At 32.0% G+C, this 17,862-nt stretch overlaps 1 protein-coding gene and 1 pseudogene across 1 annotated transcript; both read right to left on the reverse strand.

Annotated features, from left to right (window-relative positions):
• Nucleotides 1-322: 322 nt before the first annotated feature.
• Nucleotides 323-3,514, reverse strand: LOC141616893 (uncharacterized; annotated as a pseudogene).
• Nucleotides 3,515-4,392: 878 nt separating this feature from the next.
• On the reverse strand, nt 4,393-5,472 carry LOC141616894 (uncharacterized). Its single transcript, XM_074434050.1, has one exon. The coding sequence runs from the start codon at nt 5,470-5,472 to the stop codon at nt 4,393-4,395; it is 1,080 nt and encodes a 359-aa protein (XP_074290151.1).
• Nucleotides 5,473-17,862: the final 12,390 nt, after the last annotated feature.

Here is a 17,862-nt window from a genome sequence, read left to right on the forward strand (position 1 = left end):
TGTTGTTGTTGTGTCTTTCCTCAGTTACTGACCTTGTGTGGTTTGTCTTCTTGTTGTTTCTGTTGTGTCTGCCATGATCCCTTATGGTGAGCAGTCAGTCTTAGCAGGTGATGTTTTGGATGGTAGCTGGAGTCTTAGCGGGATGAGTCCTTCACGAGTCACGACAAGAGTAGTTCACATAGTGGTGTTGAGTTGTATCTTTTATATCAGTAGTTGTGTTTAATCTTGTAATAAACTATAATTGTTCTTTTATCGACTTTTGATGATTACTATCCTCGGGCAACCGAGATGGTAACGCCCTTATATGCCAGGGAAGGTCTTATTAAGGCTCCTTGGTATATGGGGTGTTACACCCCTTCTCTTGGAGCTCGGCCAACACTTCATTCCTCATCCGAAACCAAAGCTTTTGAGCCTCCTGATCGAATTTCTTATTCTGCAACGCCTTCTGATAATTGAGCGCATCCTTATCAGTCTCAACCATCCCTTTAGGTCCAATAGTAGTACCAATCATCCCTCCCTTCGCCACAAACTATTCCATAGCCTCTTTATCACCCGGGTAAGGGAATTCCCGTCTCTCGTACAATTGAGCTAGCTCTTTCTCCTCCTTAGGACGTGGCTTAAGCGTCCACCACCCGAGTGGCGATGTCTCATTGTAAAGCCACACTGCCCCAAATAATGCATATGAGCATAACAATCCTTTTCCTATCGCTTTCCAGAATGGCCAATCGTCTTTTCCAACACCCATTTTTTTCATCACAGTAGCCCATTGAATACCTTCAAAACCATAACATCGGAAAAATGTTAGTGCATTTAGAATTCTGTCATTTAGGCATTTCATCAAACAGGTGGTGTGTATTCATTTCTAACCTGCTTTAACTTCCGGAAATCGCTTTCGATGTTAGAATATTTAATAATATTCGAGTGGCCTATCTGTTTCGGGTTTAAATAGAAGTTAAGTTAATATTAAATGTTACGAGACTTTAATATAAAAGACGATACCGTGATGGATCGGTCTCGATTAAATGTAATTAAAATACGGGAATTATTATTCCTTCTTACCTTACCCTAATATAAGTTGTCTTTCACGAAAAGGAACGATCGGGTTCGATTGTGTGAAAAGGTACGTAACCCATTATATATATTTTGGAAGTTAAAAGAATAAATTAATTATCCTGATAAAACACAAAGAACATACGTACACTGAAACAAAAGGGTGAAAGACAGTTTCTTCCTCCATGGTTAAGGAGGAGAATCAATTTATACTTCTTATTATTGTATTGAGTGCGTCTGTAAGACATGGACCAAGGTTAGTCCTTTATTCCGTCTATTGATTGTATTAGGGTTGAATTAATTCAAATCTATATTGATTCTTGGGACTGATTTCATTATTGAAATTCAAAAGGTTTATCTTACATTTGGTATCAGAGCAGTTTAGACTTGATTAATTTACCCATAAAAGTGTTTCTTTGCAATACGAATTGAATTGTTCTTTTGTTCGTTGCTATGTGTGATTACAAATAATCAAATGATACTATTGATAATTTGTTGTATTGTTAGCACTATTCCCTTGCAAAATTTGTCTTGATCAGTATGACAATGTTTGAATGTTTTCAATCTCTATGGCCAGAATTACGTATAAAAGATGGAACATTTTAACTTATGATTATGACTTAGTTGACATTTGAATTTATGGGTTATTAAATAATGTGATTGTTGTGAATAATAGAGAGTTATAGAGAGAATATAGAGACCAGAAAGGGTATGTAGCTTTATTCATATGAAGGGGTATATACAGTACAGTACATCGTAATATGGTAATAGAATATCTTCTAATGATATGGAAATATATGGACATCCATATAATATCTAAAGATATTTCGTAACACTCCCCCTTGGATGTCCATCATCGGAGAAAGTGACTCGTTAAAACCTCTACTAGAAAACCCTATGGGACAAAAATCTAATAAAGGAAAAAGAGTACAATAATCTCCGTAATACGCACTAGGTGTTGCCTCGTTAAAAACCTTGCCTGGAAAACCCTGTGGGACAAAACCATGGCTAAGGGAAAAAGAGTGCAACGCGTATTTACTCCCCCTCATCAAAACATCGCTTGACAGCCTTGAGACAATGTAACCGAGGTTGATTGATTAGCTTCTGAAATGTTTTGCTTGGAAGTGCCTTGGTAAAATGTCTTGATTAATCTTACTTTAAGTTGAGCAATGCAAGCTGTATTGTCTTCATGTAAAATAGTTGGTGACTTGTTTCTTTGAAGTAGATCGCATGGTGAATAACCATACACACTTTGAATCAACTCCGTGGATTGTCAATAACTCTGCATCTGCAAAACCAGCTAACTATGTTCTGCATTTTAAATAATATAAACCCATATTATACGTACCTTGAAAATATAGCGGTAAATTCCAATGCCTTTGGGTGGGACAAGAACTATGGGACAAGAACTATACCCTGTTAAAGATTAATAGAAATAATATATCGGGTATACTTGTGCAACTAAACGAGCATTGTATCTGACTATTTCACCATTTTCATTTCTTTTTCCGCACAAATACCCATTTTTAGCTGGGAGGCTTTACTCCCCTAAGTGTGCGAATTAATTACTTACCTAAACACTTCCCGTTTAGTAATGATTTAAATTCTGCTTCAATAGCATCTTTCCATTTTTGGCCAATCAAATTTTATGTCTGCACTGATCAACAGACTTTGGTTCATGATCCTCATTTTTCTTTCATGCATGATATCAAGCACTACATTAAATACTAAAACACCACTTATCGACGTCGATTTTATTTTTGGTTCCATATTTATCTTGACATGACATAATTTATCGAGATCTCTTCACAATCATTATTTTCAGGTACCTGAATCTCTTTTAGATTAATATCATTAGTCATGTCTCCAAGCTTTTCTAGGGGCTTTTCAAAAGCTATCTTATCCTCAATATTGCCATCATAAACTTTTGCTCCTTTTTTTTTGTATTCGAGGATTATTTTTCTTTGGAACCAATTAGTCTACCACGCTTCATGCGTGCCTTAGACTCATTTGCAAATAAAAATCCTTCAGGGACATTAAATTTTGCTGGAGCATTTACAACTAGTATATGGGATTTTACCACGCCTTTTAGATCAGTGAAGGCATCTAACTGAGATAACGATAATTCATTCCAACTTATCTCTTTTACCAGTTGTTTATTTTCTCCCCCTAATGTTGGGAAGATTGACTCGTCAAAATGACTGTAAATAAATCTCTTGTACTCCGTAGTAAATAACTTGTTGGCCTGATGCAAAATAATGCTACTTTATGTAAAATTGCTTGCTCCCATGCTGAAATACGCAATTTAGACCTTGTATTCTCGCAAACGCCAGGTTGCGAATTGTCAACAAGAAATATGTGACCATTTAGTGATGCATCAATTAAAACCATAAAATATCTGAATGGTCCACTGCGGATATATACCTTGTATCCTTTTCACAAATGTAAGGGATTCATTCCCCATCTTTGTAAGTGATGGTCTAATAATTAACTTGTCTTCTCAACAAGTAGCACATGAAAAAATCACTAGTTTGAAGAATCTTCTGGTTCTCCAATAAATGACCAAACTAATTTTCAATGATTTTTCGCATCATTAATGAGCCGGGATGGCTACACCGGTCATGCCAAACAATAAAGTTATTTTATCTGTAAACTTCAGGTTTACTAGTGCATGAAATTCAACTGCACAAAACTCTTATCGTTCACGAGACATACATCTTCAGGTGTAGCTCTCATAATCGTTATAAAATAAATTACATATAATAAGAATTAACATATATGCGTAGAAAAGTAAGAAGATAAAATTGTAACATGATAAAATTGTAACATGATATTAAAATTAGAAAACCTATAGTCTCGTACATATTTCCTTTTATTATATCTTAAAAACAAGTAAGAGTGCATAATTATTGTCGCTATTTAAAAACATGTGAAGCAGTAAATATTATAAACGAGTTATTATATAATACGGAGTATTATATAAAGTGTACGTACGTAATTATTAAAGCTAGTTAACAAATACAACAATTTCAACAACGTAAGCAGTAAAAAAAATTGTGTATGGTGCATGTGTATACATACTGTAATGTGTTGCATGACTAACGTACTATAATGCGTACGTACAAATAAATTGAGTGTGCAAACAATGTGTGGGACAAATCAAATGTGTACAAATTACAGAATATGAGCGTAATTATTTAAAACAGAATTCATTGATCATAATATAATTATTTGTTATATTCGTAAAATAAACTTAACAAACACACTTGATAATATCGGAAAGCAAACTAATAACTAAATTAAATCAAAAACAAATAACTTAATCATTAATACGAATAAAATTTAGTCCAATTTTTGGACACTTTTATCTCCAATCACAGGGCCAATTTCTCCACTAGTGTCATAAGTTAAGAAATCTGAGTCGTCCAAATCCAAATATTCACCAGATTTGGGAGATAGATAATTATCACCATCGGCATAATTTGTCTCAAAATTGTCATGCTTATCAGTAAAATTCGCTTTTATATTCTTCCCTTTGTTATTTTCTTGAGACTGCTGGTAGAGATCCACAAGATGTTTAGGCGTACGACAGGTACGAGCCCAATGACCTATACTACCACAACGGTGACATAAATTTTCAACACCTTTTTCATTCTTCTCATATGGACCATCCTTTTGGTGAGAATATGACCTTGTAAATTTTCCACCTCGATAATTTCCTCGCCCTCGTCCACGGCCACCACTTCTTGTGGGACCCGAATATTTATGATTATTATCATACCTTGTCGCATTCACTTCAGGGAATGGACTAGAAACTGACGCATTCACTGCTGGTAATGGATCAGTACCAGTAGGACGGGACTGGTGGTTTTTTAACAGGATTTCGCTATTTTGTTCAGCCACCAATAAGCATGAAACTAGTTCAGAGTATTTTTTAAAACCTCTCTGGCGATATTGCTGCGACAGGAGCAATTGTGAACTATGAAAGGTCTGATATGTTTTTTCCAACATATCCGCATCAGATATCTTTTCTCCACACAAAATTAACTGTGAAGCGATTCTGTGCATGGCTGAGTTATACTCAATAACAGATTTAAAATCCTGTAACCTTAGATGAATCCAGTCAAATTTTGCTTTAGGAAGAATTACCGTTGTAAGATGGTCATACCTTTCTTTCAGATTTTGCCATAAGATCAAAGGATCTTTCACTGTCAAATATTCATATTTGAGTCCCTCATGGAGGTGACGACGGAGTAAAATCATGTCCTTGGCCTTATTTTGTTCGGATGCTGTATTCTCAACTTTAATAGCATCACCAAGGGCATAAGACTTAAGATACATCTCGGCATCTAACACCCATTCAGAATAATTACTTCCAGAGATATCCAAGGCCGCAAAATCAAGTTTGGTCAAATTCGACATGATTAACTAACAAGAAAATAAGATAAATTAGAACACAATTACAATGAGTCGTATTCGAAATATAAAAATTGAAATTGAAAATAACGATTGAAAAGAAAAACAAAACAAAAACCATTACAAAACTGAACTAAACGTGGTGACAAGCAAATATGGAGTACTTGTGTGCAAACGTGTGGCATGCAATTAAAAGAACAAAGAACAAAAGATTGAAAGGTTATAAACAGAACTAAATTACACGTTGTTATACATAGATTGATTTAACCGAAGAATTGTGGCTGATCATGTATTGTTTAGATTTTAGAGTGTATAATGAAATCATTACCTAATACCTGTCCTATCATCGGATGAGTAAAGTTAGAATAGGGTTAGAGACTCGTGCTGATAACGTGTTGTGAATAATAGAGAGTTATAGAGAGAATATAGAGACCAGAAAGGGTATGTAGCTTTATTCATATGAAGGGGTATATACAGTACAGGAGTACATCGTAATATGGTAATAGAATATCTTCTAATGATATGGAAATATATGGACATCCATATAATATCTAAAGATATTTCGTAACAGTGATTAAATGAAATTATTTATGGTTAGTCACATTGTCTCTTCCGTTGCATCACTGTTAATCATTTTTTGTATGCACTATTACATAATGTTTCCCATTGATATTATTATTGTTTTGCATAAATCAATGAACCATATGCATATGATAGATTATGTTATGGGGATTGGTAATTACCATTTGGAAAATTGTATGGATACAGCGTACATACCATAAAGTTCCATGGGCCATAGTTTGTTCAATAATAACTTTTGCACAATGATGTCAGATTAATGTTCTACTAGTTGAGATCCCGTGCTAAAGCACGACATTTGTGAGGGTTAAATTAATTGAGCTTTAATTTTTACATAAATGAGTTGTAGTTATAATAGTATGTTGTAATGTACTGATTATAATGTTAATAATATTATAAAAAAAAGTCTATTATTTAAAGGACTTTAAATTAAGTTATTTTTGTATGAAGCTATTTTTATTATTAAAAATAATGATAGCTGACTATGATGGAATAACATAATCTAATATAGGGCCAGTACTATGTTATTATAAAGCGCATATTGACCTTATAACCCAAAAACATATATAAACATTATACGACACATCTAGAAGGACGATTTACAAACAATGAAACACACTATTTACCCCTATATTCTTTTTTTTCTTTTATTTTTAATAGAAAAAATTAGAATTATTGATTCTTACTCTTTATCCTTTATTAAGAACAACCCATATTAATAAGGATTAGTTAACTTTAAAAAAAAAAAGAAAAAAAAGGACAATTTATTTTAGAAAAAAAAAACAAATAAAATTGAAACCTTACCAACTCAAACCACCAACTTAAAAAAGAAAAAATTAGTATACTACGGGTATATTAAGCGTGAATAATGGCCGTATTAAGCCTATTTTTAGTTGGCATTTGATTTGATTGTAATATTTTATTCTGATTGTAATATTTTATTCGGTGGATGCAATCTTTAGTCAATAATTTAAAAGTCATAATTTTAATGTGGGCCCATATTTGCCAATTAATTGAGCGGGAAAATTGTGAGCAAGTCTTATTCTTTTAGTTTAGTGGGGAAGCGAATCGATCCGTATTAGCGAATTGTGTTATTGTAATACACTCAACGTATCGTATACGCTAAATTGAGCGAATCAAAAATTCGTATCGAGCGTATTACGTATCTGGTAACCTTGCGCTAAACTTATTTGCTAGTTGGAGAACCTATTTATTTTGAGGCATACTGCAAGTTTGAAATTTTGATGTAAAGTATTCTAGGTTTATCGGACTCATAAATTTGATAGCACATTTGTGCAACTTCAATTGTAATGTTTACCGTTGTTCTTGTATTTTGGATTAAATTTTATCCATTTAGCTGGAGTGATTTGGATTTTTCATGAAAATTCTCAAGTTAATGGATTTCACATCCTAAATCTTTTTATGAAGAGAATATATAAAAAGGCACAAAATAACAATAATAATATCACATTTTTATATTGGACATTAAAACATGTTAGCTTGTATAGTTGTATAAGATGGAAAGATTAAAAAGAGCGAAGTTGACACGTTTTATTTATATAATCAGTTGATTTTTTTACTTAGCTTTAATCAAACTCAGTTTCAATGTCAAAATTTATTTATATACATCATAGCTAATTTTGTACGTTATTTAAAATGACAAAATTTATTTATACATCAAAATTTATTTATACATCATAAGATTTGGAGATTTTATTTGTATTAATTATACTCTTTAACTATACGCTATAATCTATATTATACTTTATACAAACACTATAATGTTTGGAGCCAGAACTTTTATGTGTATAGAAATATAGGATACTGAATATTTTATTTATGGCAAAGATTGTGCCTATAGTTATGGAAATTCTATTATTATTAAATAAGGTAGTATTAATATAAAATATCAATGTTTGGGGCCCACCGAGTTTCTTGTTTTACAGAAAAAATTATACTTACACGTTGAATTTTTCGTTGGCCCACTAATGTATTGAATTGTAAGAATTAAGATGACAAAAAAATAGGCCCACTGATAGGAGAATGCATTTAGGCGGGAAAAACATTGAGTTTTCTTATTCTTTTAGTTTAGTGGGGATTAATTATACTCTTTAACTATACGCTATAGTCTATATTATACTTTATACAAAAACTATAATGTTTGGAGCCATAACTTTTATGTGTATAGAAATATAGGATACTGAATATTTTATTTGTGGCAAAGATTGTGTCTATAGTTATGGAAATTTTATTATTATTAAGGTAGTATTAATATAAAATATCAATGTTTGGGGCCAACCGAGTTTCTTGTTTTACAGAAAAAAATTATACTTACACGTTGAATTTTTCGTTGGCCCACTAATATATTGAATTGTAGTAAATTAAGATGACAAAAAAATAGGCCCACTTATACGCATTTAGGCGGGAAAAACATTGAGTTTTCGTATTCTTTTAGTTTAGTGGGGATTGTATCTATTGCATTTCGGCCGTTTGTTAGGAAGATTAAATGTTAACAGATTTCTACTTATACCAACACACATGAAGTTAGACAATAGAATGATTCACATTAAAGTAATGGGTAAATTTATGTTATGAATTATTAACATATTATGATCAGGGCCGTCTCAAGAAAAGTGGAGGCCCGGTGCAAAAAAAATTATGAGGCCTCAAATATGCAATATAAAAGAACATTTATATAAAATATTAATGCAAGCTCCAAATTATTTAAAAATCGATATTTCGTCTGTGAAATATAAACCGATAAAATGATGTCTTTTGATCTCCGACTTTATTTTGTACTTCATTCAACAGCTGCAAATGCATTAAATCTTAGAACAATATTAAAAATTCGTAGAGCAGATAATAATACAATAATATAAAAGAAAATAAAGACTTACAAGATTGAAGATTCACAATCTAAGATTTTTATAGGCAAATAAACAATAAAAATTAAGAAGAAACATCACTTGTCGACCTCTTTAAAACTCAGTGTAAATATGAGATTTTTATAGGCAATTAAAACTCAGGGTAAATCTGAGATTTTTATAAAAACTAAGAAGAAATTCTTTGTACCAAACTTTGACTCCAATCCCTCTAATTTTAAATTTGGATTGAGTTGTGAGGAATTGATTTAGATAATTCATATTTAAACAAGGGTTGTTTAAACATTTACAAAAGAAACGTGGGATACATTTGAGGCAAAATTAAAGAGCAAATTTAATTTGGGAAAGGAATTTAATTATTAGGGGAAGGAAATTGTTGAGAATTGGATAGTCAGTCAGATGTAGCGTCAATTACTCAATTCTGATTTCATTGTTTTACCTTTTTTTTTTTTTTTTTTTTTTTTTTTTAAATCACATGGGTAATGCCAGATTTGGGCCCCAAAATTTTGAGGCCCAGTGCCAATGCACATAGTGCACCAGCCTTTAGACGGGCCTGATTATGATGATATATTTACCATTAAGTTTAAATGTTTATTTTGTATATTACATGTTAGTCACCAAAGTGGCCTTGTTATATTGCATTTAGACATTTGAAATTAAAGTTTTAATTGATCATGATTAAAAGAGATGGTTAAATGACATTATAGTTCGATTGATCAATTATTTTTTTTATCCTCTATATTTTGGGAGATCACCCAAAGGTGGGTCGTTAAATATAGTTGATAATATGAAAGGATTAATTATTCATAAATTGGGTCTAATAGTATGTATATCCAAAGATAGCATTCTTATTTAATTCATGTGTGTTATAATCTATAAATATTATTAAAAGTCTAGACATTAAACGCCACGTAGACAAATGTGACATGACAACAATTAATTGTGACGTGGCAAAATATAGTTACTCTCATAATTAATGGTAAAAAACTAAATTTAAATAATTTTAATTTCATAGGATAATTTTTAAATCACTCTCATGCAGAATGGATTTAATAATAATAATAATAATAATCTATAAATATAATTAAAAAGTAAGCTAAACTATCAACCATCAACTATATGTCTTATTTTAATTTCATAAGATAATTTTTAAACCACTCATGCAAACCTTTTACATTATATTTCACCTTGCTCCATATTTATGTATGTAAAATCAATAACTCTATAATCTAAATACAAAATCTATATATCTAACTTAAAGGCATGCTAAATTACCTATCATAATCTACATGTCATATCTATACAATAATATAAATAGGTTACCTTGAGCATATGTATAAGACATGCGACAGTGTAGAATCACTAAGAAAATTTCATTTGATAATGTGTGACTAATTAATAATATTCATTCATAGAATTACGATAGAATACTTATTATCACGTTTATGACCCCTTATTCATCTCTAACTCTTCATTTTCTCTTTAGCTCTTCCTTTTCCTTTTTGATGATTCCTTTCTCCCCCTAAAATTTAACTCCTTATTTGATGCTAAGTTAATATAAGTAAAGTCTTTAAAATAAGCACTTTTATTTCTTACCCTCTTTTTCTAACCTTTTGGCATATTTATATGTTATTGAAACTTTCCATTGCATATAATTTTTATTAATCATTTGCATTTGTGAACAAATAAAGTTATATCATACATAAGATTTGTGTTTTATTTGGTATTGTTTACATAACTTTTATTGATGTCAATTTGTATTTCTCACCTTGATTTATTTTAGCAGATGGAATGGTACAATTTTCTTATTATTGCAAAGCTGGATTGTGCAGTTAATTACATTATACATAAGGTATGTTCTACGAGTTTTGTTTGTGTAATTTATATAAGCTTATTGTAAAATGCACAGTTTTTTGTAATTTATTCCACTAATATCGCTTTGTGGTAGATTTATTTTATACTATCTTTATGTAAACCCTCTTACAAGATTAATTGAATTATCGTTAAATGTATGTTTGTTTCTTATTCCATTTTTGTAGGTGATGCTTCCTTTGTCTTCTCATAAAATTAATATAGTTTGTTAAAAAAAACTACATGGGAAATGTGTAGGCAACAGAAGGATTTAGTTGAACAAAAACTTGATATCCGTTCTTGAACCATGATCTAATGATATTAAAACTTATTTGGTACGTAATTGTCTCACTTGATATAAAAACCAAACATTTTTAGTTTTTAATTCGAATTTAGAGAATCTTAGTAAATTATTTTTTTTATAACTCTGTTTTTGTAAAAAAAAAAAAACAAAAAAAAAATACAATATAGTTAAAAGGCTACTTAAAACATCTAATTTTAATTCACATGTCATTTTTATAGTATTGGTTAATATTAAGGCTACATCAGACTTATTTATTAAAATTCTTCATAAAATTTACTAATATTTTTTGATGGAAATCATAATACCTATCATGATTTAAATTATAAAAATGAATTAACAATTTACTTTCATCATTTAAATCGTACAATTTATCCATCTAACTCTTCATTAATCATAGAGATAGTAGTTAAAAGATCTTATATGTAGTAAATAAAAAGTCTAATAGTTTGGATTATAAAGTTACTAATAATATTTTTTAGTGGAAACCATAAGATCATGTACTAAATTACAAAAATAAATTAAGAATTTACTCTCATTATTAAATTTAAATCGTAAACTTTATCCATATAATTCCTCATTAGTAATAAAGATAGTAGATAAAAAGTCTTATATGTGGTAAATGAAAAATCCAATATATCTTGGATTATAAAGCTTTACAATTTCTCATATTGTTACTTTTGATTTATTTCAAAACCATCTTAAATATTGTAATTAGCACACTTACGAAAAAGTGAAAAATAAGGTGTATATGTGCATGTGATTCAAACGTTCATAATCTTCTTAAAAGTACTCCATATTTCTATCTTTTAAAATTTTAAAATTTTAAACGTTAAATAAGTTGTATAGTTAGTTTTGTAATTAAGATGATGCTTATTTAATTTTAATTTTAATTTTAACTATCTCAATTTGCAGATTATTGATTGTGAGGAGGCTATTAAAAAGTGGAGATTATATGTTTGGATCTAAATGTGAAAAACAAAAACATATTTTTTACTCTTTTAGTTGGCTTACAAAGTATCACCATTCATCATCGGCGAGATTCTCTATTTTACATGTATATTTTTGATAAAAAGTATAGATTTTGAGGAAAAGTTAAATTAATAGTATCCATTTAACTTTCTTAAAAAAACCTATCAGATATGTAACCGCGATCTTGGAGTGCTTTGTTTATCAACCTAACGACGCAGCCGTTTTTAGCTTAATTATTTATGACGTACATCATAAATATATAAAAATAACAAATTTGTAAAAAATTTAAACAAACATTTATAGTTATAAAATTAGCTACATTAAATTGTTGACTACAAAATATTCATGAATAATATTAACATGTATTAAAATATATGGAAATAAAATTCAAATTAAAACTTCTATCTATATTACTATGATCATGAAAAATAATGTAAAAGAACTAAATATTTACAAATGTTTGGTTTATAGCTTATTCAAGATTAAAAAAATATTTTATATTTTAGTTAAAGATGGACGTCAACAAAAGCAAATAAATGGAACAAATAGAACAAGTCCGCGATTTTCGCGGGTACAAAACTAGTATAATATAAAAAGGCAAGCCTAAATATTAGCTTTCAATATTCACCTTTAAGACTATTAGAGCATGACACATCGTCATTATTATTTAAAAAAAATTGAAAAAATCATAACATTAAACACTAATTAAATCACAATAAATATTAGTATTTGTTTTTTATTTGTTAAGAAAAATTAAAGTTAAAATTAAAGACAATATATCTCATATTAAACACAAATATAATTCTCACCATAATCTTTCAAAATAATGCTAACCATTTAATCTACCTTGAATTATTGTTCACAAATAAAAATATAAAAAAAATCTATTTTGAATTTTTTTTTAGGTTGAATTAATTACATAGCTAAACAAAATTGAAGACAATAACAATAATAACAATAATCGTGAGAAAACACTAATAAACGTAACAATATTCATGGAAAAATATTAATAATCCACGGCAAACGTTTAGTAAATTGTAGAAAATATATATTGATAATATATTGACAATATATTATGGTAGTATAAGTATAGATTGATAAAAAAAAATTCTTACGAGTCCTTTTTGTCAATAGGGCTCAGTGCAACCGCAAATCCGGGATTGTATAACACCACCAACGTGACAATACAGCTAACCCCGTGAATTTCATGGGTAATAGAACTAGTTAATTGTTAAAGTGTATATATTAACATCAATGATAGTTACTTGTGTTTAAGTGTTGCCCAAAGGTCATTTAAATACATGTATGAAAGTTTATATGATTTTATTTGAATCTGCATGATAGTTTTTCAAAGCACTAATAGATAAACATGTATAAATGTTTGCAGCATCTCCAAATATGTTTGCATCTGCTGACTCTTTTGTATAGTTCAATGGGCTTAATTATGATGAGTGTGCCTTAAAGATCCAGTATACACTGGGTATAATGGCTTTGGACATTGCCATCCTGATAGATGAGGTGCCAACAAAAATTACACCTGATAGCTCCGAAGCCGAAAAGTGTCATTATCAGACTTGGGAGAAATCTAACAGGTTGGGTTTACACCTTATGAGGATGACAATGACTGATAACATTAAGCCCTCCATTAGAGTTGATCATGTGCGGGTCGGCCCGTTCGGCCCGCTAATATAGCGAGCTTGGACAAGAAAAATAAAAAATTAAATAGATAACGGACAAGAAAACTAGGCCCGCTAGAATAAATAAACGGGCTTGGACTAAACAAAATTGCCTATGGGCGGCCCGCTAGACCCGCTATTAAAAGTAACCTCATAAAAGTTCTCAAAAACCCTCAATCCTTTGACGTTCTCTGCTCATTTCATTTACAATTTGTACACTCTAAATCAATTAGGTAGTGCAAATGAATACTTATGCCTTACGTATAAGTGGAAGATTGTCGGTATTTACACTTGTCGTATAAAGATTCTTCGAGAATGGACATGCTAATAGGATTGTTGTATAAAGATAGTACCTTTTAAGTATTTATTACACGGGAGTGTATGTAACCGCTAACAATGCCGCAAAAAGACCAAGGCAAAAATGAACTTTTGATGTTTGTAGTAGAACATTGTCAAACTTGTGTTTTTTCCAAAATCTAGTAAACTTATCATTTGAAAATTAGTATACATTCTTAAGGGTAAGCTTTTAAAGACAATTGTTAAGTTTTAGAAAATTAGTATACATTCTTAATGGTAAGCTTTTAAAGACAATTGTTAAGTTTTAGTGGGATGTAGCGATAACAAACTCGTGTTTTAATAGAAACACTAATTTCTGTATTTGATTTTAGTCAGGCCCGCGGGCCAGCTCGCTCTTTTGAAGTGGGCGGGTACGTACAGTGGGAACTGGCCCACTTAGCGTGCTCGGGATATAAAATAAGGCCCGCCGGACACTTTTTTAGCAGCTGCGCCCAGCCCGTGACTGGCCCATTCCCGCTACTGATCAGCTCTACCCTCCATGCCTAAAACAGAGAAAGCAAGGGAATTCATACTCAAAGTAAAGGAGTGTTCACAGTCGGATTTAGGTGATAAGTCAATTGTTGGTAGTTTAATAAGTGAGTTGACTACTAAAAGGTTTGACTGGTCTCAACCGATTCATGATCATGTGACACACATATGTCTAATCTGGCAGCAAAGTTGAAGACTTTAGGGATGGACGTAAGTGATACTTTCTTGGTCCAATTCATCATTAACTCTCTACCTTGTGAGTTTGGCCAGTTTCAGGTGAACTATAGCACCATTAAAGATAAGTGGAACTATCAAGAGTTAAAAGCCATGCTTATACAGGAGGAGGGGAGATTAAAGAAGATGAAAGATCAAGTTGTTAATTTCTTGAGTCATGATGGTGCCAGCAGCAGCAAGGCTAAACCGAGTAAGAAGGGTAAGAATGGTAAGAAGGGAAAGTCTTTCTTTAAAGGACCTAAAAGTTTGATCCAGAAAGAGAAGAAGTGTCACTTTTGCAAGAAAACGGGACACTTTAAGAAGGATTGTCCTAAAAGGAAGGCATGGTTCGAAAAGAAAGGTAAACATTATAGTTTTGTTTGCTTTGAATCAAATCTTATATAAGTACCTAATAATACTTGGTGGTTAGATTCTGGTGCAACTACTCATATTTCTCACATTAAACTGGGATATCGTCTGATCCAGCCCATAAGAGGAGCTGGACAGTTTATATCCATGGGAAATAGGATGAAGGCACGCATTGAGGGCATTAGGACTTACAAATTAATCTTAGACACTGGTTGTCATATAGATCTTACAGATTGTCTCTATGTACCTAATTGTGCTCGAAATCTTGTATCATTAAGTAGATTGGATAATTTAAGTTTTAATTTCAAGTTTTGACATGGTGTATTTTCAATGTATCGTAATGAATACTTTTATGGTAGTGGTACTTTGATTGATTCACTTTATAGGTTCAATCTTGATGTTAAATTTTCCGATTCCCTATTTTATGTTGAGTGTCAAGGTATTAAACGTAGTGCATCGAATGAAAAATCAGCTTACTTGTGGCATTAAAGGCTAGGTCACATATCCAAAGAAAGGTTAACGAGGTTGGTAAAAGATGAAATTCTACCTCAATTGGATTTTAGTGACTTAGATGTGTATGTAGACTGCATTAAAGGTAAGCAGACTAAACATACAGTAAAGAAATCAGCTAGAAGGAGCTCTCAGCTTTTAGAAATTATACACGCCGATATCTGTGGACCTTTTGACGCTTCATCTTGGAGTGGTGAAAAGTACTTTATCACCTTTATAGATGATTTCTCCCGATATGGTTTCACTTATTTGTTGTATGAAAATTATGAGGTCTGATAGAGGTGGTGAGTTTTATGGAAGGTTTACTGAAAATGGACAATGTCCTGGTCCATTTGCAAAGTTACTTGAAAGTAGGGGTATTTGTGCACAGTATACAATGCCTGGTACACCTCAGCAGAACGGTGTTGTTGAAAGGCGGAACCGTACTTTAATGGAAATGGTTAGGAGCATGCTAAGTAATTGTTCTTTATCTCTTTCACTATGGATTTATGCATTAAAGACAGCAACCTATGTTTTAAACCGCGTTCCTAGTAAAGCAGTTCCTAAGACTCCTTATGAACTTTGAACGGGAAGGAAACCGAGTTTAAGACATCTTCGAGTTTGGGGTTGCCCAGCTGAAGTAAGGTTGTATAACCCAAATGAAAAGAAGCTAGATCCTAGGACAGTCAGTGGTCATTTCATTGGCTATCCTGAAAAGTCAAAGGGGTATAGATTTTACTATCCTAATCACAGTACGAGAATAGTAGAGACTGAAAATGCTAGATTCATTGAGAACGGTCAAACTAGTGGGAGCACTGAACCACGAAAAGTGGACATTAAAGAAATTCAGGTTGAAGTTCCTTCTCCTGAAGTTGCACATGAAATTGTTGTACCAATTATGCCGTCACAGTCAAATGACATAGTGGAACAACAACGAAATGAGGTGCAAAACCCACAAAATGACAATAACAATGATGATCAAGTCACAATTCAAGGGGAGAATAATATGTCACGTGAACCGTCAAGGCAATCTGTAAGGCGAAGGAGATTAGCCAACGTTCCACAGGAACAATTAAGGTGATCTATAAGAGAAAGAAGATCAGCCATCCCAGATGACTACGAGACATATAACATTGAAGTTGAATGTGACTTGAGAATTAATGAGGATCCATTCTCATTCCATAAGGCCATGGAAAGTGAAAATTCTGAAAAGTGGTTAATTGCCATGAAAGAGGAGATGAAATCTATGGATGACAACAAAGTATGGGACTTAGTAGTGTTGCCTGAGGGTTCTAAGGCCGTCGGGTCGAAATGGGTCTATAAGACCAAAAGGGACTCTAAAGGCAACATTGAAAGGTATAAGGCTCGACTTGTTGCCAAAGGTTTCACTCAAAAGGATGGCATTGATTACAAAGAAACTTTCTCCGGTGTCAAAGAAAGATTCTTTAAGAATTGTTTTGGCTTTGGTAGCTCATTATGATCTGGAGCTTCACCAAATGGATGTAAAGACCGCCTTTCTAAATGGTGAGCTTGAGGAAGAAGTATACATGGACCAACCTGAGGAATTTGCATCCCTGGGTAATGAAGATAAGGTGTGTAGGCTGAGAAAGTCGATATATGGGCTAAAACAAGCTTCCAGACAATGGTATTTAAAGTTTAATGATACCATCACGTCATATGGGTTTGTAGAGATTACCGTCGATCGGTGTATCTACATTAATATCAGTGGGAGTAGATTTGTTATTTTAGTCTTATATGTTGATGATATTTTACTTGCTGCGAATGATCTAGGCATGTTGCATGATGTAAAGAAATATCTATCTAAGAACTTTCAAATGAAAGATATGGGTGAGGCATCCTATGTGATCGGAATTGAAATTTTCCGTGATAGATCACAAGGATTGTTAGGGTTGTCTCAGAGAGCTTACATTGACAAAGTTTTAGAGAGATATAGAATGAATGAATGCTCTACAGGGATAGTTCCTATACAGAAAGGGGACAAATTTAGTAAAATGCAATGTCCCCGTAATGAGCGGGAACGAAAAGAAATGGAGAAAATTCCCTATGCATCTGTGGTTGGGAGTTTGAACTATGTTCAGACATGTACTCGACTAGATATCAGCTTTGCTGTTGGAATATTGGGTCGGTACCAAAGTAATCCCGGGATGGACCACTGGAAAGCTGCGAAGAAGGTCCTTAGGTATTTTCAAGGCACTAAGGAGCTCATGCTTACTTATAG

The sequence above is a fragment of the Silene latifolia genome, chromosome X, assembly GCF_048544455.1.
Source record: "Silene latifolia isolate original U9 population chromosome X, ASM4854445v1, whole genome shotgun sequence".
In the NCBI taxonomy this organism is placed as follows: domain Eukaryota; kingdom Viridiplantae; phylum Streptophyta; class Magnoliopsida; order Caryophyllales; family Caryophyllaceae; genus Silene; species Silene latifolia.

Excerpts from the sequence above, each read along its gene's own strand:
- LOC141616894 (XM_074434050.1), bottom strand. The coding sequence starts at position 5,472 with ATGTCGAATTTGACCAAACTTGATTTTGCGGCCTTGGATATCTCTGGA.